This window comes from Schistocerca piceifrons, chromosome 6 (genome assembly GCF_021461385.2).
Source record: "Schistocerca piceifrons isolate TAMUIC-IGC-003096 chromosome 6, iqSchPice1.1, whole genome shotgun sequence".
In the NCBI taxonomy this organism is placed as follows: Eukaryota; Metazoa; Arthropoda; class Insecta; order Orthoptera; family Acrididae; genus Schistocerca; species Schistocerca piceifrons.
Window position 1 is genome coordinate 579,799,274 of NC_060143.1, and position 26,804 is coordinate 579,826,077.

The window sequence follows — 26,804 nt, forward strand, 5'->3', positions numbered from 1 at the left end:
CTGGGAGCAGAGCAGTAAATTACCAGGGTAAGTTAGCCACCAGGAACTAGGGCCTCTGAGAACAGATCCTTTAATTGAGAGTGATGAAATCAAATAAGTGTGACTACAAGCGAACACTTAACTAGGATGTGTATAGTTAGCACCAGTTGATGTGTGGGTCCAGTGTAAGAATATCAGATTTTTAAGCCTGGAAGTAAATTTGTGAACAAATACATTCGTTAGGGATCTTGTACATTTGTCTTAAAAAAACAAAAAAAAGAGGACATGTGCGAAAACCCCCACTTGCACAAAAATATTAAAAATGGAGAGTTGCGAAAACTTACACATTATTTTGTTACTGCCCTAAACTGCAGTTAATTATGTACAAATCAACAAAATTCCCCAAAAAGAATTCTTCCTTTTGTCAGATGAGTTATGCCTCTTATTATTATTATTATTAAATTATATTACTAACATTGTTATTATTATTGGCAGTGGTGGTAGCTGTATAAATTTTCTGAAAGGCGTATCTGTTATGCAGCAGATGCTATTAATTTCACACTCCCAGATTTATCTAAGTCTAAAAATTTGTGAACACACAGATTGTATACTCAAAAGCCACCACTGGTAGCAACTCGTCACATAGTTGAGGTTTAGAGTTGTCAATAGGCACATAAATGATATAGAAAACATTGCTAGACTTTTACAAGAATCCTTCTATGGAACTAACGGAATACATATACAGGTTCATTGTTACAGTATCCCAACTGACTAAATTGTGTTGACAGTGCCGTTTGGCTGCGGTGAGGTATTGCACTGGGAGTAGAGGGCAAGGAGACAAAGGAAAAGGGAGAATGACAAAGGTAGTTGAGTAGCAGAGACAGCAAGCAGACTGGAAAGGAATGTGGCACCGGTGCAATCGGTCTGGTGCAGACAGAAGGAATCACATGTGGTGCACAGCGGGCTGGAGGACTAGACACAGATGGGAAGAGACAGGCTGTGGAGAGAGGGATGTTAGAGTAGAACAAGTGAAGTGGTAGGCATGGTGACATATTTGGTGGCTGTATGACAGAGACCAGGATGACAGCAGGATAGAAGGATGTGGCGTGAGGACAGTTCCCATATTTATACTTTGGTGTGGGGAGGGGGAGGGGGGGGGGGCGGCGGGGCGGGGCTCCTGATGGACTGGGTTATGAAGCAGCCACTGAAATCGAGCATTTTCTTCTCGGCAGTGTTTTCTGGCACCGTGTGGTCAACTCTGTTCCTCACCAGTTTGGCGGTGTCCACTCACTTAGGTGGACAGCTTGTTAAGAAGTCATGTCCATATAAAATTACATGCAGAAATTACAGGAGTGGTGTATATAAGATTGTCTTCAAAACACCAGTGAAAGCTATTATATTCCGTAAGATCCACCATTTGGGATCTACTGTGTAAAAACTAGCAGTAGGGTCTTACTTCTCTATTTTTTCAGAAAGTTTTATAAAATTTCAAGAGCTCTGACTCTACTGAAGATATAAAGAAAATACAGATTGATTTGCAAGTATCTGATCAAATCTAAAAATGAAAGTTATACACTTCACAGTTTTTTTGTAGAAAGGGGTAAAAGAATTTTGTTGGCAAACTACTGCAAAATACTCTGGATAAAAACCAGCACAACACATTAAAATATCAAATTTACCTCAATAATGCAGCCACTTGGAAATTTTCTTGATAATTTGACTGAAATAATTGTGAGGAACGGCAAGCCTTGCTGACTGAAGAGGCATAGAAGAAAGAGAAAATTTGGCTACGTTCCCCAGTATTGGCCAAGATGTGACACTATTTTGCCCAATAACAGAGTGAGAAGGTAGTGTAGTGCCCACCCGAGAAGATGAAAGGGGTAAGAGAACTTCTAAATGCCCCAATCCAGTGCAGTAGAGGGTTTCATTGCTCATATACACAGTTCACTGAACTTACATTTTGAGAGAAATGGGAGTTCAGGTTCCTGTCTGAATATCCAGATTAGGTTCTCTGTTCAAAATAGTTCAAATGGCTCTGAGCACTATGGGATTTAACATCTGAGGTCATCAGTCCTCTAGAACTTAGAACTACTTAAACCTAACTAACCTAAGAGAATCACACACATCCATGCCCGAGGCAGGATTCGAACCTGCAAGCGTAGTGGTCGCGTGGTTCCAGACTGAAGCACCTAGAACCGCTCAGCCGCACCGGCTGGCTTAGGTTCTCTGTTGTCTCCTCGAATAAGTTAAGACAAATGTCAGGATGGTCCACTTTCCTGCCCCGACCCCAGCTTGTACTCTGTCTCCAGTGACCTCCAGATATTCAATGCCAGACCTTCTTTTCCTTTTCAGTTTATTTAGTGACTGATGCTTATGTTGGGGTACAGAACCACTTAATCATTACAGCTCAGTCTGAGGACTTCGAAGAATTCAGCAAAACTCCATCACTGGTTTCACCTTTGTATAAATTTGCAGGTGGTTGGGGTGGGGAGAGGGAGGAATAGCAGGCTGAAGGAAAGGATGGTAAAGTGCTGTTTGTGGGAGCATACAGAGACGAGGTATGGAGACAGTAGGACAGCTAGGTGCAGTCCAAAGATCACATGGAAGGAGGGTGGATGAGTGGGTAGGGGTGAGTTGGGAGGGGGGGGGGGGGGGTGGAGGAGAGAATAGAGAAGCAAAAACGACTATGGGTGAATTGATCGAAGAGAAAGCTTTGTAGAGCTGGAGTGGGAACAGGGAAGGAGACGTGTGAGTGAATGGCATTGACTACCAGCAGGACCACCCAATTGCTGAGCATGCTACCCAACACAATGTTCTTCATTTCAATGACTGCTTCATGGTCTGTGCCATCTGGATCCTTCCTACTACTACAACCGGGTTTTCTGAACTGCACAAGTGGGAATGCTCCCTGCAATATATCCTACATTCCCATAACCCTCCTGGCCTCAGCGTTCATTAATCATTGTCCTTCACCCACCTATCCCCTTCCTGTTCCCACTCCAGAACTACACAGCTTTCTATTCCAGTCTTCTTACTTCTCTCCATTTCTGCTCCCCTGCCCCCCCACCTGACCACCCAACTACACCCAGCCACCCTATTCTCTCCATACCTCATCCCTGCATGCACCCACAAGCAGCACTTTACCGTCCCCAACCCCAGCCCTGCTAACACTCCTCCTACTTATCCCCACCACTCATACTGCTTCTCCAATCATGCGATGTTGCTCATAGCTCAACAGCCAGAGACAGTGGTCATTTGTGTGTGAGTTATGTTTGCATCAATGTTTGTGTGTATGTTGTCTCATTCAAAGGCCTTTTGGCCAATAACTTACTTTTTTAGCTGTCTTTTTGTTGTGCCTGTCTGCAACTCAATATCTCCACTATATGGTGACATAATATTGTCATTATTCCATACTGGATTTTCCATTGTTTGATTAGATACATTCAGACAGTTTTGGATTATCGTTACACACAGATAAAAATAAAAAATAACTGTTCATTATTAAATGGAAAGTACCTATTTATGAATATCAGAGTGCAAGTGAGAGAATTATCTTTTTTATAACTGTACTTTAAGAAAGACTGTGCCATTTCCAAACATTATAAGCTCAAACATAATAGCAAAACAGATCATCATTCATTTATTGATAGCAGGTATGCATTATTAAAAATTTTGATTTTCTTCTTTCCCTGACTATTTTACTAATGCCTGATTACAGAACTGGGGATTGATGGAAAGAAAATTCACATGCTCTTTGTTAAAAAAAATATCAATGTTATAGTATTTTTATTTGTTTTTCATCTTGTCCACTGACAGATACAAAAAACTGCACAGAGTATTTTCCTGAAATTTCCACGTCTCGTATATACTTGTGTTAACATTTAAATTAAACTACGACATTCACTTAACATTAGCGTCACATTTTCTTGATATGTATAACAGTCATAAAAATAAGTTCAACAAACACTTTTAGAAAGTACGTAAAGGGAATCTTTGTTTCAATACTGAGCTTACTTAACATATATAACTTTAATAAAATTACTTACACTAACAAGAGCTTTATCTTTAAATACAGTAAATGTGTACAAATTAAATCACCTTTTTTTTGTTTCTTTCCTTTCCACGAGTAATAGCACCATGGCTTGTGTTTGACCCCTGTCTGCAGGGGAATTACTTAAATGTTTATACTAGATTTCATGTCGTGTCACAGCCTTTATAAAAAGCCATACATGTGTGAAACAATGTTGCTAAGGAAAGCTGATCTGTATGGAGGGTCTTAACTTTGGGTTAATCAGTGATAGTTACAGCAGGACAATAACAAAATCAATTTTGGCTGTGGCAGAACAACTAATTAAATCACAAACATGGAAGAAAAAAAATACAGATTTTATCACAAAAATATCATTTTAACAACTCTCACTGAAATGTCTGAAACAATTTCTAACATTACCTTAAAGAAATTAACAACAAAAAGTTCATTTTGGAACTGCAACAACTCTCATGACTGTGCGTCAACTAAGTCACAATTACTTTATACAATGATAAACATCTAAAATATATCAACATTTCCTTAACACATAAAAATAGAATATATTGGATTTATAAAAAAGCCACTGGTGCCCTTGATTAGCTTCCAAACACACATTTCACAGTATCTGTATACTAAAAAAAAAAAAAGAGATTCACTTAGGCTTACACAAGACTGCCTTTCCAAACAGAAAAGCAGTTCCAAATAGGAACCTTGGAAACAGCACAAGACATTTGAAAGAACCAACACCAGAGGAAGACCAATTTTTTCCTCTCAAGAAACAGGAAATAGTGAGCTAATATTTATACTAAAGACTGCCATATAATGGATGAAACCAATACCATACGCATAAATGTTTCACAAACCTCCAGTCACAAAATGCTTGCCATTACTCATAATTCACAATGAATAGACACAATTTTAAATCACACTTCTTATGTTTTTGCATAATAAACTGGTGTAAGGCAAGTGTTTATTCTGATGAGCTTACTGTGGTCAGTAGATTGTAGCTTTTGATAGCAGTTTTAGACTAAGAATGTGAGATTTGCTGGGAAGTTAACATCATTATTCCCTACTCTTGCTGAATGTTCATCTCAAAGGTGAAATAAGACAGTTTCTGCAGTGATCAGAAATCCATAATAACAATTTATTCAATATCCTATTTATTTTTACTTCTGTGAGATGTTCTGGAATGTGCAAACATTTTGTTATAGGACGCAAACAAGATGTAGAATTCTGTGAGGCTATAAGAACTCCAAAAATGTGTATAATATTTTAAATTTAATATAATTTTCAAAACATGGAATATTCTCAATGATAATGAACAAAATAAGAAATGAGCAGTTGACTAAATGGCCACATTACTCTCAGCTGAGAATATTATGTAATTTTCAACTTGCAATTTATGACAGGCTGATACAATTGGATTCCTGTTTCAGACCATTTTGGTCTTCAACATAGTTCAACTTCACATCATTTATTAGATATAATACTCCCCACAGCTCCGTGAGGCAGAAACCTCAAGCTGTCGCAATTATCATGTGTAGGGTGACTGATGGAGTTCTGTGTAACACTGTCTGTTTGATGAAAGGCATTTTAATTCATAAATGGAATAGAAAAATTTCAGGCTGTGAGGAATGGAGGCTTGTGTAGGGTCTGTATTTATAGTTATGTGAGTGGTGGCAATTTAACTCTGCATTAATCATTAATCAGCTAAATGGTAGACACAACAGCAATTGGAAGAAATTATTGGATTTTAGGGTGAAACACCATAAAAGACGACAAGTATGATTAGATATTTTCTACTGTAAAATTCATCTGAATAAATATAACACATTGGCTCCACTTCTGTGTTTTCACCACTTACCACAGTGACACAGAAATGCAGGGTCCTCACTAAGTGAAACTGGTGACAGTCACTTTTGGCACACTTAAATACCACCCAATGTATATAAAAATATATACCTCTGTTCTATATAGATACCCAATGGACCACAGAATGTGAATATCACGAATTAAACAACTAAGCTTCTTTACTGGCCTCTGCTCACTATCTTTATCACATATAATATCTACTACAATAAAACTGTTTAGTTTCAAATTGGAAATGCGTATGCATTTTTATGCTTCAATGACTTTCTTATTGATAAGTTTCTCTGTTACTGATATTGAGATATTTATTAAAGCTTCAGATTTTAAAGCTGAAAGTTGATTTAAGGTTGTAATAAAAATAATTACATAGATCTTACTCCAACAATTATTTCTACTACAAAAAAGATAAACTTAACAACTCAATGTGTCCCATATTTTACAATGTATGTGACATCCCTTTCCATAATTACATTATACTTTTAACAACATACCACAGACAATATATCACACATGTGGCTGTTGAAATACAAAGACTAAAAAAGAAAAACACAAAAAATAGAATACAGAAACCATATTTTAAGATAGTTTCTCTGACTATTTACAAAGGTGTCAGCCCTTAATGCAAAGCACTGAACATTGGACAAATTAGTGGCTACATACTGACCCACATCTGCCCTAACATCACTCTGTCGTCTCCAATTTAAATATCTGAAAGAATCTTTCTACATGATATTGAAATTGAACTGCTGGCATCTTACAGGTATTTTCTCTCTAATGCAACAACAAAATTTCTGATTGCATGACACTGAGAAAGTGATGAAGAGCAGCACACAAAATACACATAGAAATGAAAACCTAATTTCCATACATGCAACATACAAGATTATGGGTATAAAGAGGAAGAAACAACAAAACAGTGACTGGAGTAGTTGTTGCAAAGGAAGACACTGTATAACATTAAATCTCTTGTTAAAAACATTCTTTTTCCAATATACATACAAAATCGGCCTAAAAACATATATCACTGAATTCAACAAATTACAGCTTTAATCTCATCTGTAAAATACAAAAGATAAATCTTTCCACAAAATAAAATGTAAACATTCAGGCAAAATCTCTACAAATCTGATTCCATTTAGTGTGCAACGTCAGGAACACAATAAAGAGGACAGAATCCAAGTACGAAAAGAACACTAAATAAGTATTCCATAAGAATAAAAGACACAGAAGGCATTCTCATGACATCTTTTGCTTTCCTTTTATACACACTGTTTGAAGAATTATGTATGAAAAATATTTTTGTAAACAATTAGCAAACCACTTGTATCATTTCTTACCAGATACTCTTACACGTTGTCACATATTTGTGCACCAAAATGCATAAAAACTTCCGTAGGTACAGTAGTAGACATTTGTTATCTTACAACATGTTACACTGGGAACAATCTCTCTATCCTCTAACTATGTCTTTCTCAATAAATCGTAATTAGAGACAAATAGACAAATATGGGAACATACACTACTGGTAACCCCATATTCAAACTCGAGAAAAAAAGTGACATACACAAGTGATGAACTTCCCAACATAGCAGACAGACAGGCAGAGATGGACTGACCACCTAATTAGAGACTGCTGGTGACTGAGGTTCTGGTGACACGGAATGTGGTGTATATGACATTTCACTTGTAACACTTAATCGAGATCCCTTACTTTTGGAAGGGCGCCTGTAGGGGCCACCATTTGCATCCTGTCGAGGCTCTCTCCCACTCAAGTGGCGCTCTAACCACTTGAGCATCGTGAGGACTGAATCGGTGTTTGGAAGTCGCCGTTCGGCAGCAGTCTTCACTATGTGGGATGACGTCACCCTGAAAGTAGCTGCCATTCCCTTTAGAGCCTGGAAAAGAAACAGCGCAAAAAATTAGTTATGTGGCACATAATGCTTCTTGTACTACTGTAGAGACAGACATATACTATTCGTTTTGCTGAGATGGAATTATTACCTTATAGATGCCAAACTGTTCATCACAAAAGAAACATGGTTATTTAAAACTTGACTACATTTCCAAATCCACTTTAAAATAAATAATGTGACTTTTTAATAACATAAGAATGTTTTATAAACCTTTTGAGTGCCATTTACTATTTCATAGCACTTTCTGCAAGCAGTATTCCAAATCTCTCAAAGCAACAAGAAGAGACATCTTAAATCCTCCAAAAGCTATCATAGTAACTATTTTTAATATTTATCAGTAAGTTCTGTCTTGAATCATCATTGTTGGTTTAACAAATATGATCAACATAACATGGAAGGACTGTTAAAGAAGGTACAAGCATATGGAATAAGTTCAGTGAGTGACTCGAAGTTTCCTTAAGTTATAGAAACCAGTATGTTGTCCTTGATGGTGAATGTACATCAGAGACAAGGGTATCGTCAGGAGTGCCTCAGGGAACAGTGATACACATAAATAATTTGGTGGACAGGCTGGCCAGCAATCTGCAGTTGTTTGCTGATGATGCTGTGGTGTATGATAAGGTGTTGAAGTTGAGTGACTGTAGGAAGAAACAAGCTGACTTCGACACAATTTCTAGTCGGTGTGATGAATGACACTAGCTCTAAATGTAGAAAAAAAGTAAGTTAATGAAGATGAGTAGGAAAAACAAACCTGTAGTGTTTGGATGCAGCATTAGCAGTATCCTGCTTGACAGAGCCACATCACTGAAATATCTGGGCATAATGATGCAAAGCGATATGAAATCAAATGAGCATGTGAGGTTGGTTGGTGTAAAAGAGGGGGAGAGGGACTAAACTGGTAGGTCATCGGTCCCTCATTCTGACTAAAATAATTCCACAAAGGTGGGATTAAAATAATACAGACATACAAAACACAGCTGGAAGAAAGGAGAAAAGTACAAGAATGACAGAAGGGCAACAAACACTAAAATGGACAAAATCGGATAAGAAAACAACAGATACACACAAGAAACATGTAGAAGAGATCAAAACAAGAGAGCAGACTATCATGGCTGACCATGAGAATAAAAAGGAGAAGCCAGCCACTCTGCAACACATTAAAACCTCCACCCTACATGCACTAGGACGGAGGACACAGAGGGACAAAGGACATACGCTAAAACTGAAATCAAATGAGAAAACCCACCCTCACAAATAAAAAGTAAAACTAAAGCTGCTGTTGAGGCATTGTCACCCAACACTGAAGGTAGGGTGCTGGATAAGTTAAAAGTCTGCTGCAGAGCAGATAAAAGTGGGCAGTGCAGCAAGAGATGGACGACCGTCATTTGTGAGCCACAGCGACACAGAGGTGGGTCCTCACGACGGAGGAGGTAACCCTGCATTAACCACGTATGGCCAATGTGGAGCTGGCAGAAGACAACTGATTCCCTGCGAGAGGACCACATGGAAGACTTCCACACATTCGTATTCTCCTTAATGACATGCAGTTTGTTGTGTGTACTGTTATGCCAAAGCTGAAAAACCCTGTGGCGTACGACAGAACGCAGGTCAGTTTCGGAGATACCTATCCCCAGAAGCAGTTTCCGTGTAGCATGTTTGGCCAGTCTGTCGGCAAGGTCATTGCCTGGGATTCCGAGGTGTCCTGGGGTTCACACAAACACCACTGAACGATGGGACCATTCCAGGGCATAGATGGACTCTTGAATGGACACTACCAATGGCTGGTGAGAGTGGCACAGGTCAACAGCTTACAGGCTGCTCAAGGAGTCAGTACACAGGAGAAATGACTCACCAGGGAATGAGCAGATGTGCTCAAGAGCACGAGATATAGCCGCCAGCTCTGCAGTGAAAACACTGCAGCCATCTGGCAAGGAGTGCTGTTCAATACATCCTCCATGAACACACCCAAAGCCTATATGACTATTAGCCATCGAGCCGTCAGTGCAAACCACCTCATGGCTCTGGTACATGTCAAGAATCGAGAGGAAGTGATAGTGGAGAGTCGCCAGGGTTAACAGAGTCCTTAGGGCCATGCAAAAGGTCCAGAAGAATCTGCTGCCTAGGTGTACACGATGGAGGTGTATGTGACTGGACGTCAAGGACAGGACAGGTGATAATGGGAAGGACTCCATTTCAGACAGAAGGGACTGGACGCGAACAGCAATCGTAAGGCCTGACCTGGGTCACCGATGCAGGACATGGAGGGACTCCGGCCTCCTCCAGGACACTGGTCACCGGACTCGTTCCAAAAGCTCCTGTCGTTAGCCGAACGCAACAGTGGCGCAATGGGTCGAGTAAACGCAATGCTGAGGGTGCAGCCGAACAGTAAACCAGACTCCCATAGTCAAGGCAGGATTGAACAAGGGCTCTGTAGAGCTGCAGCAGCGTAGAGCGATCTGCACCCCAGTTGGTGTTGCTCAGGCAGCGGAGGGCATTGAGGTGCTGCCAGCACTTCCGCTTAAGCTGACAAAGGTGAGGTAGCCAAGTCAATCGAGTGTTGAAAACCAGTCCTAAGAATTGACATGTCTCCATTATAGTGAGTGGATTATCATTACGATAAAGTTCTGGTTCTGGATGAACGGTGCGATTGTCGTGTCCTGACATGGTGGGAGAGGGAGAAAAGGGGTTACTGGTCAGTCCGCACTCCCAAGTGGTACAGAGCAGAAGGCAGAAGGACAATTCACAGTGACAGCATTTGATTGTTTTCTTCTATCTGAGCCAACACTGGTACAGGCATTTGCTAGAAATGCAGGTAGTGAGACTCGGTAGGGATCTCGTTGTGGAGGCTCTTGGACAAACAGGGTTTTGAATTAGGGAACTCATTGTGGAGACTCTTGGACAAACAGGGTTTTGAAATGGTTGTTTATTCCAGACAGGACTAACTAATACACTGGAGGCTAATTCTAGGGTTATAAAAAGCACGAATAACACTGTTACAAGAGAAACCAGAGCACCAGTCCCAGGAGTGGATGCTAACCACAGTAGCAAACACTAGCAGCATCTTCAGGCAACAACTTAGTTTCAAAACAAAACATACTGAATGTGAAACTGTTCACTTATGCACTACAAGTGAGAGAGCAGACTTACGCGGAGCTGGACCGAGGCTGGAGTTGACGGATGCGGATTCGGCGCCCAGATCGTCTTACTAAGAACTCTGCCAAAATGCAGAGACGCGTGTGGGCACTGTTTTTCCCACTTAAAGTCACCCAGCCAATCCTGCAGGTCTCTTGCAGGCGCCTGCCAATCATGGTTTAGTTAGGTCCCCTCTACTCCTCATAAGGCAGGGATGTTAATGCAATTGCACTAACTAAGTCCGTATTTGGTATCAACATTGTTCAGCTGAAAGCTAAACATAACTGCTCTGCCAAATAAGGCTTGCAACATTATTGTTATACGTCATTTAGCCCCGCCCCTCGGGCTCCCTGGAATAGGGACTGCTAGGTCAACAATTTTTGGTGTGTTCACTCACTTTCTAACCCTTGTGGGCCTACTGACATTGCTGTTCTCAGGGCTGGTATAAAGCTGGCTTTATACGCTAGTACGTGACTCTTGATTACAAAGTTCTACAGTGGCAACCTACCACAGCGTCTAGACGACATATGAAGCTACATATTAACTCCTTGAAGAGTAACTAAAACCCTGGAATAGCATCTGAGGGCGTCTGCATTTTCGCAAGGCTCTCCCCCTTACAGTTTACTTCATGTAACAATATCTCTCCTAGTTTCGTCTGCCCTCAGCATCGTCTCTGCTTCCGCGCCTTGGAGAGCCTGTCCTCCTTTCTCACAGCTTCAAGATAACACTACAGTAGCAAGGAATAATCAATATATTACACGATGCCGAGAGAAATGCATGACACACGACTTCGCAACTGAAAACTGGAAGTCGTGGGCTAGAGCCCATGACTGTACCTTGTGAATGGCTCTCTGTAGGCTCTGCTCAGCAACACCAGTACTGGAGGAGCGGTACAAAATGCAGAAATCATCTGCATACAGAGAAGCTGACACCGACAGACCTACAGCTGCTGCTAGACTGTTAATAGCCACTAAAAATAGAGAGACACTCAATATGGAGCCCTGCGGAATGCCATTCTCCTGTATATGGGGGAACTTGGACACGGAAAATACGGAGTGACAGGACATTTTGGATAAAAATTGGGAGTGGGCCCCGAAGACCCCACTCATACAATGTGGCAAGGATATGATGTCGCCAGGTCGTGTCATATGCTTTACGTAAGTCAAAAAAGATGGCAACCAGATGTTGACGTCTGGGAAAGGCTGTTTGGATGGCAGACTCAAGGGACACAAGGTTATCAGTGGTAGAGTGACCCTGGCAGAAGTCACCCTTACATGTAGCCAGTAGGCCACGTGACTCCAGGACCCAACCCAACCACTGACACACCATATGTTCCAGCAGCTTACAAAGAAAGATGAGGAGGCTGATGGGTCGGTAGCTATCCACACAAGCAGGTTTTGACCAGGTTTGAGCACCGGAATGATGGTGCTCTTCTGCCATTGCGATAGAAAGACTCCATCGCACCAGATCCAGTTGAAGATGATGAGGAGATGTCGCTTGTAGTCAGACGAGAGATGTTGAATCATCTGACTGTGGATCCAATCCAGCCCAGGAGCTGTGTCGGGGCAATATGCAAGGCCACTGAGGAGCTCCTACTCTGTAAATGGGGCGTTATAGGGTTCACTTGGCATGTAGTGAACAAGAGGACTTTCCTTTTCATCTGCCATTTGAGGGTGCAAGTGGCTGGGGGGTAGTTCTCCGACGCAGATGTTCAAGCATAGTGCATAGTGCTCAGCAAAGTGTTCGACAATCATGTTAGCGTTGGTAGATAACACACCATTGATGTTAATGCCAGGGACGCCTGCTGGGGTCTGGTACCCAAAAAGACATCTGATCTTTGTCCAGACTTGGGAAGGTGACGTATGACACCCAATGGTCGACATGTACCTCTCCTAACACTCCTGTTTTCGTCATTTTATAAGCTGGCAAATGCGGGCACAGAGCCGCTTAAAGGCTAATAAGTGCTCTAGGGAAGGGTGCTGCTTATGTCACTGTAGAGCTCACCAACGCTTTTTAATTGCCTCAGCAACTTCTGGCAACCACCAAGGGACTGTCTTTGCCAGAGCACCCTAAAAAACAAGGGATTGCATTTCCACCACAGAAATGATTGTTGTAGTGACCTGCTCAACGACAACATCAATGGCACCATGTGGGGGAGATTCAGAGGTGACAGCGGAGGTGAATGCTTCCCAGTCTGCCTTGTTTAAAGCCCATCTGGGTAGGCGTCCATGGGCATGATGCCAGGGGAGTGACAGGAAAATTGGGAAGTGGTCACTACCACACAGGTCATCATGTGCTCTCCAATGGATAGATGTGGGAAGGCCAGGACTGTAAACTGAGAGATCAATGGCCAAATATGTGCCATGTGCCACACTGAAATGTGTGGGGGCACCTGTATTTTAAGAGGCAGAGGTCGAGTTGTGACAGTAAATTTTCAACTTCCCTACCTCGGCCAGTAAGCATGACGCTACCCTACAAGGGGTTATGTGCATTAAAATCTCCCAAAAGTAAGAAAGGTTTAGGGAGTTGATCAATCAGTGTGGCCAATACGTTCAGAGGTACTGCACCATCAGGAGGAAGATTATCCTGACAGCCACCGCTTCAAGAGGTGTTTGAAGGGGCACCTGACACTCTATTTTAGTCACTACAGTTCCTGCAATATCCCTTGTAGCCACGGAGGGCTGGGGTCCGCATTGCCGGGAACCAGGTTTTCTGGAGGGTAATGCAGAAAGCAAGTGTAAAGCTTAACAGTTGCCATAGCTCAGCCAGGTGGTGTAAAAAAACCACCACAATTCCACTGTAGGATTACGTGATCGTGAGACTGGGAAGGCATGAAACACTCGATGAGGCATTCTACGTCTCAGGGTCACCTACTGCCACCAGATGAGTACCCGTGCGATTGACATCCATTGTGTCTGAGGGTCCAGCGAGATCTAGGTCCTCGGCGGACACCAGGATCTCCACTTCATCCTCAGACACAGAGCTGGTAGCTAGTGGTGGTGTGGGTCCCACCGCAGTGCCTTGGTTCTTGGGGGTCTTTTCCTTTTTAGGTTTCTCTTGCTGTTCCTTAGGTTTGTCCAGCTGGGAGAGCTTCACTGATTCAGTCTCAGAGACTGAGGAGGACTGCAAATCCCTACGACCAGCTTCCTGTGATTGCTTCTGCCACTGGCGGGTGTCAGCTTTGCCACTGGTAGGAACCTGGGAAGGGACTGACCCAAGGGATCCCTTCCTGGTGAGAGGAGCCAAAGAAGACTTATGCTTCTCTGGCTGTGTGGCTGCGAAGTGGGGACTGACGTCCCTGATGGGTGGCGGGGGCTTAGGTTGACGTCATATGCACTGGATGTAGCCTCTAATATTTTCTCTTAGCCTCAGTGTAGACTAGTTGGTCCAGAGTCTTGTATTCCACTATTTTTCTTTCTTTCTGGAGAATCCTGCTGTCTGCCAAGCAAGGCGAATGGTGTTCTCCATAACTGACATAGATGAGAGGTGGGGCACAGGGAGTATTGGGATGTGATGGATGTCCACAATCCCGACAGGTGGCACTGGAAGTACAGCGGGAAGACATATGGCCGAACTTCCAGCACTTAAAGCACTGCATCGGGGGAGGAATATATGGCTTTACGTCACAGCTGTAGACCATCACCCTGATCTTCTCGGGTAATGTGTCTCCCTTGTAGGCCAAGATCAAGGCATCAGTGGCAACCTGATTATCGCTCGAACCCCGGTGGTTGTGCCAGACGAAATGGACACGTTGCCACTCTAAATTGGTGTGCAGCTCATTGTCAGACTGCAAACAAAGGTCCCTGGACCATATTTAAGCTCTTATGAGGCGCGATGGAAACAGAAACATCCCCCAGCCTGTCACAGGCGAGTAGTGCTCGTGACTGGGCAGGGGATGCTGTTTTGATCAAGACCGACCCTGACCGCATTTTGGACAAGCCCTCCATCTCCCCAAACTTGTTCTCTAAATGCCCAACAAAAAACTGACAAGAAAGATTCCCCATCAACTTTTGTACATACGAGGACCAGGCTGAATAACCTTCGCTGCCATCCTTACCTGGCAATCCTCCCACAGTGTGGTCAGGGGAGGGGGTGGGGGACAATTTGGGGTCATATTTCTTAGCATTAAAGTTAGACCTTGGCCACTTAGAGACTGCTGGTGTCTGACCACCAGCAAAAGATGATGTACTATGCTTCATGGTGTGTCATCCACCCTGATGCCACATACTCCGACCAGGGGCCCTCCCCATGGGTGCCACCCAGCTGCAGCAAAGGCCACCTGGCAGGACTGCCATCGCTAGGAGTCCCAATGCTCCAGGGTGATGTGATGGGCATCTACTCCTTGGCATACGTGGGGAGTTAACAGTGCAGGCATCTGCAGAGCAATCCCTGTGTGGTCATGCATCTACAACCAAAAGGGTACATAGCGGCTTTTGTGGCGGTGTTCGTAGCGACAAGCAATTCGCTGTAGAAACGGCTTACGAAGTCACCGCCACACTTTTAATAGCGGGCCGACCGGTCCGCTGGAACAGTGAACAGAAAGATGAAAACCCAAACACTCTGATTAAGTAAAAGTCGGTACTTATCTTTATTAACGAAGATACAGAAACACAGTAGTGAACTCGGTGTCTACAGAAATCTGTCTAGTTCGAGTCGGAGCGGCTAGGTCAGCGTCGGCTGACGACAAACAACAACTCTGCTGCGATGAACACACAACTGACTAGCAAGTACACAATTCGGTGGCGAGTATACAACTGAGCGGCGAATACAGAACTGTCCTAGCGCTCGCGACTCCAGCGCTTAAGAAGCCAGAAGCCAGCGGTGGCGCGCGCGGACTTGCGGCAATTTGCTGTCTCGCTGGCGCTGCTTATGCGGGCGGCGTCCGGACTTTGATGCTGCCAACCTTTTGGCAGCGGGCTCGGGTGGCATTACTGGCTAGGATATAACAGCGGCCCCACCACAACAGACTGGTTACTGTGTTGGATATCAAAAGCACAGAAAGTGATACTGCCCAGAGGATGGAGGAAAATGCATCCAGGAGAACTAGCAGAATTGCAGATCCACATTGACGAAGGATGCGAGAGGTCTCAGTGCATGACAGACACTATGCACATTGTAAGGCACCTTTCCCATTTGGCTTGCTCTTGGGGAAAATTTTGAAAAATGGAGGTCAAACCCTACAGGAGACCATCACATAAAGGCCGAAATGTGTGAGACTCCTTTTAGTTGCCTCTTACGACAAGCAGGAACACCTCAGGCCTATTCTAACCCTGGGCCAGCAGGGGGGAACGAGCATGTGAGAATTGTGGTAGGAAAGATTAATGGTTGCCTTCGGTGTATTGGGGGAATTTTAGGAAAGTGTGGTTCGTGGTTCATCTGTAAAGGTGACCGCCTATAGGATGCTAGTGTGACCTATTCTTGACTACTACTTTAGTGTTTGGAATCTTTACCAGATCGGATTAAAGGAAGACATTATTGAAGAGATTCGCAGGCAGGGTCCTACATTTGTTATTGGTAGGTTCAAACAAAACACAAGTGTAACGGAGATGCTTTGGAACTCAAATAGGAATGCCTGGAGGGATTCTTTTTGAGGAACACTATTGAGAAAATTAAGAGAACCAGGATTTGAAGCTGACTGCAGAATGATTCCGTTGCCTCCAACATACATTGCGTGAAAGGACCACAAACATAAGATACGAGAAATTAGAAATCCTATGAAGGCATATAGACAGCTACTTTTGCGTCATTCTATTTGCAAGTGGAACAAGAACGAAAATAGCTAGTAGTGGTATGGCGCATGCGTAAGAGTATCGATATATGTGTAGATGTAGAAAGGATGATTTGTTGGCACCAAAAGCTCAGGCAGAACTCAAAAGTATTGAATATAATAGCTTTTATAAGTTTTAGGATGGCTTTTCTATCTCATGGGACCTCCAGCTCATGCGTGACATTTGTTTGAAGATAATGCTTATTAAGGTATTGTACTTCTACAAAGGGAGATGTAATTCACTTATCACTTCACTGAACTATCACAAGTTCTCAAATAACATGTATTAGTATGGACCTGAATGCATAGGAGGAGATGAATGTGTAACCGCTTCGGAACATTCTTGCTGATTTACACCTTTACTGATGAGAAGTCATGATTGTGACCTGACACCTCTTAGATCAAACTTGGCTGTCCAACGTATTCAAAATAAAGCGTAAGATTTTCGAATGTATTGTGAGCAAGATATTATAGAGGAGAACATAAAGGGTGGGTATGGGGAATTAGGTCACTTCTCCACCTTTTCTGAGGTGTATCCGCTCAAGCAATGTGTGCCACTTTTCCAATGCCACTTGACATTCAACAGCTGACTGTGAGAACGCATAAACACTGCCAGCAGATAACTGACCTGTTTTCTACAGTTTGCACACAACAGGTGATATGTGTGTAGGTAAGCTGCAACTAAGCCAAATTTTCAAGTGGCAGTTTACGTTGATTGCATCAGACTGCCAAATCTGACTGTGTAAGATTGGCAGTGCTCCTAAGAATCCCTCTTTTGATAGTAATTCATTTGTAATGAGCACTGCTACAATCTCAGGCTTGTGTCTCTTATATACTGTGTGGCAAAAAAGTCAAATGAATTACTTTTGATGTAAGCTTTACATTAAGCAAACAATCGAACACAGTATCACAGGATAACAATGCACACTTAATTTATTGTGTTTTGGAGTTTCAATTACATCAAATATGAGCGCATCAGGAAAAGAAAACAACTCCACCATGACATCACTGTTGACTGCAATAACCTCCTTTGTCAGGAATGGGTACAATGTAAACAAGGCACTAATAATACGTCACTGTATTCTTCAGAAAGAAAGAGGATAGTGAATTTTTAACAAAGTCATTTGGTCCTCGCTGAATGAACCGCTCCCTGAAACATTTCTAATATCCTCTCATGATCAGATTAATTTTTGCTCTGAATCTAACAAATGTGGTGCTGACGAATACAACACAAGTACAAGGGCTATCCCGGAAGCAGATTACGTTTTTGCATGCAATAACAATGGATGGGGCTAGCATGGGGTGGGGGGTACACTGTTGTACGAGCATTTGGCCGTTCAGTTGGCATCCGGCTGTGATAGTGTGAGGTTCATGCCTTTCAAAGTATTTCACAATAGAATTTTTAAATGTGTGCCACAACAGATATTCCTATGAGTTGTGAAGTGTGATCAGTAGTAAGGTTTTTGTTGGCAGAAAATCATAAACCAGTTGATATTTATGAGTAACTGTATGAAGTATACAGAGAGAATTTAATCACTGAAGGTGAAGTGTGCCAATGACACACCAGGTTTAAAAGTGGCCGAACTAATGTTCACAATGAAGAGTGAGGTGGATGGCCGAGTATTCTGACTGATGAAACAGTCAAAAATCAATGAGAAGATTCAAGAAGACTGCCGTTTCACTATGACAGAGCTCTTGTTTAGTTTTCCACAAATTTCCTGCACCAAACCATTGCAAAATAAGCACAAAGGAAAGTAGAGTTCAGAAATTTTGTTTTTGCATAATAACACTTGACCACACACGGAAAATCGCATTCGAGAAGTGTGAGGTGTTTCCTCATCCACTGTACAGTCCGGACTTTGCTGCCAGTGAGTACCATCTGTTTCCAACAATGAGGACACAGCTTGTTAAGACAGCACTTTGATGACGACACTCATCTGCAGAAATGTGTGACCATCTAGTTGAGGTCGTAGGTGGCAGAATTTTATTTCACTGGAATTTCAAAGCTTGTTCACCGCTTTGATAAGTACCTAAAACCTTAATTTGTGTGGAGACAATGCTGAAAAGTAGAACTTGTGTGTCGCTTTCAAAATCAATAGGACTTCATTTTTACCGATTTTTTTTTTAATACTACAATGTAATCTGTTTTTGTTTTTTGGGCAGCCCTCGTACATCAGCCACCTCAGAGAATGTCAAATCCTAATCTACAACTTACTGTTGGGCATATCACACTGTTACAGTAAGAGGTAGTGTACAGGGGTGTATGGAACTAAATAGACACTGATGTACCTTTCAGTACTGCATCCCGGACAGGCAGTCTCACTTTGCCAGTCATATTTACCTCTAGTGCAGTTATCAGGAGGCTGTGTTTCAGCATGTGAAATCTGCCTAGGTAAGTTTTTGACACAACCACACTTGGGGAACTTGAAACAAATACCTATAAAGAGAAACTAATTGTGGCGGAAGTTATCTATATTGTGGAGGCCCAGTGTCCTCAAAATAAGTGGTTGTACATTAGTAATTACATCAAAGATGGTGCTCATCAGAATTCACAGACACTGTGTAAACATCCGTGCACTGATACCAGTGGCACAAAGGCCATACAAAAAGACTTCACTCAGTTAAGAATTTATGTTTCATAAATGCCACAACACAGCTAATTTATATTGGGGAGATGCAAATAATACTTTCTGCCACATGGGACGTATCACAACTTGCCACTGCAGTTTGGAAACCTGGAAATAATTAGATATTCCCCAAGCCAGCAAATTCCACAAACTGCAAATTGTGACCAAAGGGTCATCAGAAATAACAATAGCACAACACTTGAGTGGTTAACAGCCCCGTCCAACCTACATTCGCACTCAGGAGTGCACACACCATAAGCTTTGTTCATCCACTACTTGCATCTAAGCAGTCTCTTACAAACACAGTCTTAAAGTTTGCTGCCTGTGCTACTTTCCTTGGACAACATTACTGGCACAGAATGTTCATTAGCAAAACTTATCCTGCAATCCTGATAGAGCAACAATGCTAAGTTTCGTCTCTCTAACAACGATAAATCACCCCCCCCCCCCCCCCCCTTGCTCCTCACTCTTGATAGCCGTGATGTCACACACTACAGTTTGCCAAACATTAACTTTGCTTGTAATTAATATCATTCTGTATGGTTTTCTAACATGGAGACAACTCTAAACTTCACTTTAATAAATACTGTGAATTCTTTACTGTTCACCACAGTAAAACGTAAGGTGGACCACTTTTCCCTTGAGTTAGGTCCACTGATGGACTTGTTCACAGATAGCGAAGTGAAGTGAGGTACACTCCCATCAACTACCTCTTAACTGCAACTTCGGCTTCTTTTTCAGGATCTCAGCACGTGCTCCTTCCCTTTCCAGTGCCCACTTGCTTTGCCCTTCATGCTAACTGCCACCCGGCCTGCCCCCCAGACGCACTATTTGGCCTCCTCGCACTCCGGCCACTCCTGACTAATTTCTGTTAGACTCACTGAATTAAAACTCGAATACCTCCCATATAGATACTGTGGTGTCACCGCCAGACACCACACTTGCTAGGTGGTAGTTTAAATCGGCCGCGGTCCATTTAGTACATGTCGGACCCGCGTGTCACCACTGTGTGATCGCAGACCTAGCGCCACCACAAGGCAGGTCTCGTGATACGAACAAGCACTCGCCCCAGTTGTACGGACGACCTAGCTAGCGACTAGATGTACGAAGCCTTTCTCTCTCATTAGCCGAGAGACAGAATAGCCTTCAGCTAAGTTAATGGCTACGAACTAGCAAGGCACCATTAGCCTTACAGTGATTGTAATTAAAGTCTCCTGCGTATCGTCAAGAGCGATGTACCACAATGATTGATTAAAGATAAGTATTAATCCAGCTACGTACTTTTCTTCATAGCATTAATTACGTAGCCTGTTCCAGTACTTCACGCCCGTCTGCGTTAGTCTAGCGTGCATTTTCAGCCATCTCGAACTACAAGGTGTTGGCCCAGCTGCCGACACATCAGATACTCCCATCATTACGTGGTTTCCAGCGTTCTGAGTGTAATAAATAACTGTACCAACTAACAAGTTTCCAACTAATAACTTTTCTTAATTATTATGGTTAACTGTTTAATTTGCTGATTATCAACTTGAGTGTGACGCATGCGGTGTTATGACAGCACACTTCCACATCTCACCTTCCACTCACAGAAATTGATTGACACAGCCAACATACAGCCCATACAGGTTGGGGGCTAAATGCATCTGAAAACCACTGAGTGAATACAAATTATGGGCTGGAGTATTTGCTTTTGAGCATTGCTTTCTACTGTGTTCCTTGTGGCTCTAGGCACCTACAGTGGTATATGACGGTCCTAGTTTGCGTTCACAGCATAGGTATTTCAGATGTAAGTGCTCTCTGCATTAGTGTCAGCTCACCACTATTTCAGCAATATTGACAGGAAAAAAAGAAGAAAGTACGTCTAAAATGTTGACATAAATGTGAATACATTCATTTATATCATCATCTACATCTAAATGTATACTCCACAGGCCACCAATACGGTGCATTGTGGAAGGTACTCTGTACAACTGTTAGTCATTCCTTTTCCTGTTCCACTCACAAATGGAGAAAGGGAAAAATGACTATTTATATGCTTTAGTATGAGCCCTCATTTCTCTATCTTATCTTCCATCCTTACACAAAACATATATCAGTACCTGTAGGATTGTTCTGCAGTCCATCACAAATGCTGAGTCTCTAAACTCTCACACTCACTTTCCCAGTGCAACAACATTAATAACCAAAATTGTTCGTTTTTAACAGCCTAACCCACAGAACTGACCTGGCACTTAATGTTAAGAGAAACAGAACTAATTTTACATCAGAATGGCTCAACAAGGATTTGATCTTACAAGGGGAAGGCCTCAGACACAGCCAACTGATTCGGCTCAAATTTGGCAGGTCGCTTGTGTACAACCTAAAACGAAGGACTCTAAGGTATTTTGGGTCAACACCTCTGTGTTTTTGAGAAAATCACCCCTAAAGGTTATGATGAGCAATCAACCCAAAATTGGAGGGATCGATAAATAATTGTAAATAGAGCATTTTTCATCATCGGGTATGGAGTCCGCAAACTTTTCCAGAAATCGAGGAAAGAAACTTTTACATCTGTCGCTTCTGAACTCACATGGTAAAAGCCTTTCGCCGACAGTGCCCATAGCGCAACAGCTAAGGTAACTGGCTGGGAATCGGAAAACCCGGGTCCGAATCTCGAAGAAACCTAGCGGATGTTCATATTTTCGTTTGTGTTTTTCCATATCTCAATTGATAGGGATAGGAGGGTTAATAAGATACGTAAATCAATAAGAAATGATAATAATAAGGTAGGCAAACTAATTTCCCAAACGCCGTGAGTTAGTAAAGTATTAAGCTTTTAAGCCTTGCCACATGAAAACAACTCAGAGTAAGAGTGCTGCGAATTCCTCACGAGTGATCACAGATAGCCAACTGTGCGACACTTGTTTACAGCAAGGCATGGGACAGAATTCACGTGGGGAGACTTATGTTGTCCCGGTTGCCTCTTCGTCATATCATAGTTGTGAACCTGGAAGAGCGAAGGTGTCCAGCATGAGCCTTATAGAAGTTAATCGGAAAGAGTTGTTTTCCATCATTAGGCTGCAGCGAACCTCACGGATACATGTAGTGATTTTTCCATCGTTAATGCGCCTTTTGAAATACGTTTTGCAAATGAATACAGTGTTCTTCCTTGAGTAACATACGATGATTACTGTATGTAGTTCGTAGTAATTAGATCGTTTGTTTATGCCGTTGTCACTAGTTATTGTTTGTTGTGTCATATCTTTCAGGTGCATAATCTGAATAATGGAGGATGTAAACCCTTCGACTAGTGCTGTAACATGTAATTGGGAGCCTGTCACAGACGATGGCAAGCGGGAAGTTACCGATGCCATGTTTTGGTTTGTAAAAGTGTTGCAAGAGAGATGTATTATCAATGCACTACCGGAAGCAGGCAGTTCTGTTTCTCGGCGTTCCAGATTGTAGGAGCGGCTATCGTCGAGCGATTTTTGGAGCTGACGAATGAAATGACTTTTGTTGATACTGAAGTACTATACCATGAAGATTAAGCAGAAGGTGATTGAGTGGAAGATATCCCGATTAACGAATCGCAAAATGGTGATAACACTTTGGAAATCTCCACGTCACTGGGAATAAGTGCTTCATCTGTTCCCGATGAGTATTACGAACCGGTTACTAAACGACTGAACTACGGCGCTATACCCCTTGAAGTAAAAGTAAAGGCGGTAGTGCTAGCCAGGAATCTTCCAAATTGGAACTTACAAACACTGCAAAAGAAAGGAGCAACACCAGCCCTGAAAAGGAAGGAGGACTTGAAATTGTGGGAAAGTGATATCGTTAAAGGAGGGACAAGATATGACAAATACCAGGCAATAAATAAGTGGACATACGACCAATTTGTCGAATCTCGTTGTCGTATCGAGTATGTAAGAACGAGAATACTTCAGGAGTGGGCTGCAGGTGCAGCGCTTCAATATACGGCCAACAAGGATTTTACATTTGCTGCATCATTATCTTGGGCAAGAAATTTCAAATCAGAGTATAAGATTTGTCATCGGCATGCCACTAAATATGTCTCTCATAAGGAGGTACAAAATATAGCAGATTTTCAGCACGCTAATGGCGTCACTTATGACTGGTTTTAATCGTGATTATGTGATCAACAATGATCAAATAGGATGCGAGTATCGAGTGAACATTCGACGCACGTTGTCGCATAAGGGAGAAAAACGAACCCTTGTCACAGTTGGTAGTAAAAACAAACTAACACATTCGTACACGGCGAAATATGCCATCACAGCCTCTGGAAAAGTGTTGTCTAAGGTTTTCCTGTGTCTACAAGAAACGAATGTTACATTTGGCCCTCGGGTTATAGAAGAGGTCAATCGTTTATCCGACTCGTTGAAAAATGTTTACGTTACCTGCTGACGAAAGCGATTTACAGAAGATATTTTGAGAATGTTTTAAAACCATACGTTTCTGATAACAAGTTTTGTCTAATATTGGTTTCCTGAAGTGGACAAATTAATACTAAAATATATGAGAGAATGTTTATAGATGGCGAGGGTCAGCCGACGTGCACAGTACAAGTAATACCGCCAAACTGCACACCTGTGTGCCAGCCGTGTGATGTTTATTTCTATCGCCAGGTTAAAAACTTTATTTCCAGGCCTCAGAATTACAGTGTGCTTTTGGAAACCCAGCAGGAATTGCACAAATGCAATAACTATTCACAATATAATTCATAACCAACTTTCAGCACAGATTTTTCAAGGTAATGATATCGTATGCGTGGTATGCATCAAAATTAATTCCCGAAAAAGACATATTTTTAAGTATAAACCAAGTTTGTTTTCTGCCGACTCTTCGGAAGGAACAGTGTAGCTGTTGAAAGATTGCATTCATTTGGATGTTCCTGGTGCCGTGAGTATATTTGTTTCAAATGTTTATATGACAAAAGTACCATCCATTTAGTTGTTCGAAGAAAAGTGAGGACACGTAACAGTGACTGGAAGATCCGTTGTAAAGTGACATGGAGTAACATTTTAGTTGTTGACTATCCCAAGAGGTTAGAGAAATTTATTTTCCTGCCTTATTATTATCATTATCATCATTCTTTATTGATTTACTTACCTTATTAACCCTCCTATTCCTATCAATTGAGATATGGAAAAATACAAATGAAAAGAAGAATATCCGCTAGGTTTCTTCAAGACTCGAACCTGGATTCTCCGATTCCCAGCCAGTTACTTTGGCCGTTGCGCTATCAGTGAAAAAGCTTTCACCATGTAGCTACAGAAGTGGCAGTAGTAAAAGTTTCTTACCTCGATTTCTGGGAAAGTATGCATTTTCGGACCCCTTACTTGATGATGAAAAATGCTCCATTTATAATTATCTATCGATACCGCGAATTTTGAGTCGATTGCTCGTCATAACCTTTAGGGGTAACTTCCTCAAAAACGCGGGAGTGTTGACGCAAACTATCTTACATTCCTTCATTTTAGGCTGTACACAAGCGACCTGCCAAATTTGAGCTGAATCGGTTGGCTGTGTCTGAGACCTTCCCCTTGTCAGTCCTGCTGATGTGAGTCTAGTGTTCTAAGCAAGACCAAGCTGAAGAAGTGCAATTGAGGACCGACAAACAGAGAGCAAGATACTTTACATTGCTCCATGATTAGTTTTGAAGGGTAGACTCAAAGTGATTAAGAATATTAACAAATGAAGCTGGTCCTGGGATTTTTTCTGTCACTTATCACTTCTTCCATCTCTGGCTATAATTTCTACACAAGAAAAAGGCCAAATTGCACAATAATTTGGAGTGTACCTAAACTGTACATCCTCATACAAATTGCTTGGAAAGTCAAGTCAAAGACTACACCAAGGCGAGGGTGTTCCACCTGGAATTGTTCTGTGCCTAGCAGATACCAACCTTTGCAATAAGGGTAGTTATTTTTAATGGTTCTTAAAAATGAGAAATTATTTCTTCATGATGTGTGTACTTTGACCTGGCAAGTGTAGAATGCACAACTTGCTATACAACAACAACAGATTTTCGATATGATGAAGCATTTGTGCCATTCCACACAAAAATACTCACCCTTTAGCCCCTTCTCTTAATTTGAGAAAAATCAATTGGCTCTAAATGGTAGGCACATACCTCCATGGCATCTTCATCAGTAACGTCATCACCAGCGTAAATTATACGGATTCGTTCACTCCAGTCAACTCCAAAGGCAGTTCGCAGAATATAAAGAGATGCTCGTCCTTTGTTCCACTGTACCGGAGGCTTTGCTTCGATTGCGCAGTGGGCAGATCCAGCTTTGAATCCTGCCTGCTCAATCAGAGTCTGAGCTTGCGCAACCATTTCAGACCGCAAGTGCATAGGTGTCTCACGATAGTGGAATGTTAACAGAGCCCCTTTATTTTCCACCCATGCTCCTTCTCTGCACACCTGTGAAGTAAAAAGGCACATACTCATACAAACTTTTTACCAAAACAAATACTTCTGTTATAAAGTTACTCAAAATAAAACTGCAAGCTGTTCTAAATAATAAATGAACTTAATTTAATTAACTCAAGTAATGAATAATCAAAATGAGTTACTTGTTCTCTACAAGAAAAGATAGATGTGTAACAGGGAAACGCATTTTAAATGAAGGCACAAGATGGCTGTCAATTTATCTGACAATTTGTAAAAATGGAGTATGATGAAATAAAAGTATAATAATAAGTATAGCGATACAAGTGGGAAAAGGAAGGTATCCAGAGGCAAAAATGGATTTCCAAAAAGTGAGGTATACGTAACAGGAAGCACAATGATGTTGAGACACAACTGAACATGCAAAACACAAATCTTGTGTTTTATCACTGGAACATTCATTTTCTTCCTCGAGCTCAATGATATGAATTGTTAAGCAACTAGATGTAAAGACATGCCTACAGTTTATTGGCTGTAGTAAACAGAGTAGTTTTTAAAAGAAAGTAAAAAAAGTAAAAACAGAAAGTAAATTAGAAAAAAGTGAATAATATTTAATTATTAAAATATATTTATATTACAAGGTGTAAAACTTTGCTTCCGCCATTTGCCGATAGGTGGCGACAACGGTAAGTAGCAGTCGAAAGAAACAGATCGCAGACTTCAGACAGTTAGCTTCAACCTCGGTCAATGTAACCTCATTCAAACATTAGTCGATTGTGTCTGCATCATAAAGTTGTTCTTGATTGAAAAAGTCAGTACAAGCCTAATTCTCGTCATTTGCAGGAGGTGTTACTGTTTGTTTCAATATGAAGAAAACAGTGGCTGAATGTAATCGAGTGCTCTCAAGTACGTATGGTAAGGACGCTATTAGTGAAAGAACGTGTTGTGAGTGGTTTCAACGCTTCAAGAATGGTGATTTTAATGTCATAGAACAGCACAGTGGTGGAAGAGAAAATGTTTTCAAAGATGCAGAATTGGAGACATTGCTGAGTGAAGACTCGCCTCAAACTCAAGAAGAATTGGCACGATT

General features: G+C 41.9%; 1 protein-coding gene across 3 annotated transcripts in view; it reads right to left on the reverse strand.

Moving 5' to 3' along the window:
• Positions 1–3,748: 3,748 nt before the first annotated feature.
• The window catches only part of LOC124803094 (alpha,alpha-trehalose-phosphate synthase [UDP-forming]), a 117,498-nt gene continuing 94,442 nt past the window's right edge, over positions 3,749–26,804 (reverse strand). For all 3 annotated transcript variants that reach the window (XM_047264249.1, XM_047264248.1, XM_047264247.1), the window contains 2 exons: positions 25,454–25,747; positions 3,749–7,773 (listed from right to left, as the gene is read on the reverse strand). In XM_047264249.1, the coding sequence (XP_047120205.1) occupies positions 7,498–7,773; positions 25,454–25,747 (570 nt within the window). In that variant the 3' untranslated portion in view covers positions 3,749–7,497. The remainder of the gene's footprint in view (positions 7,774–25,453; positions 25,748–26,804) is intronic.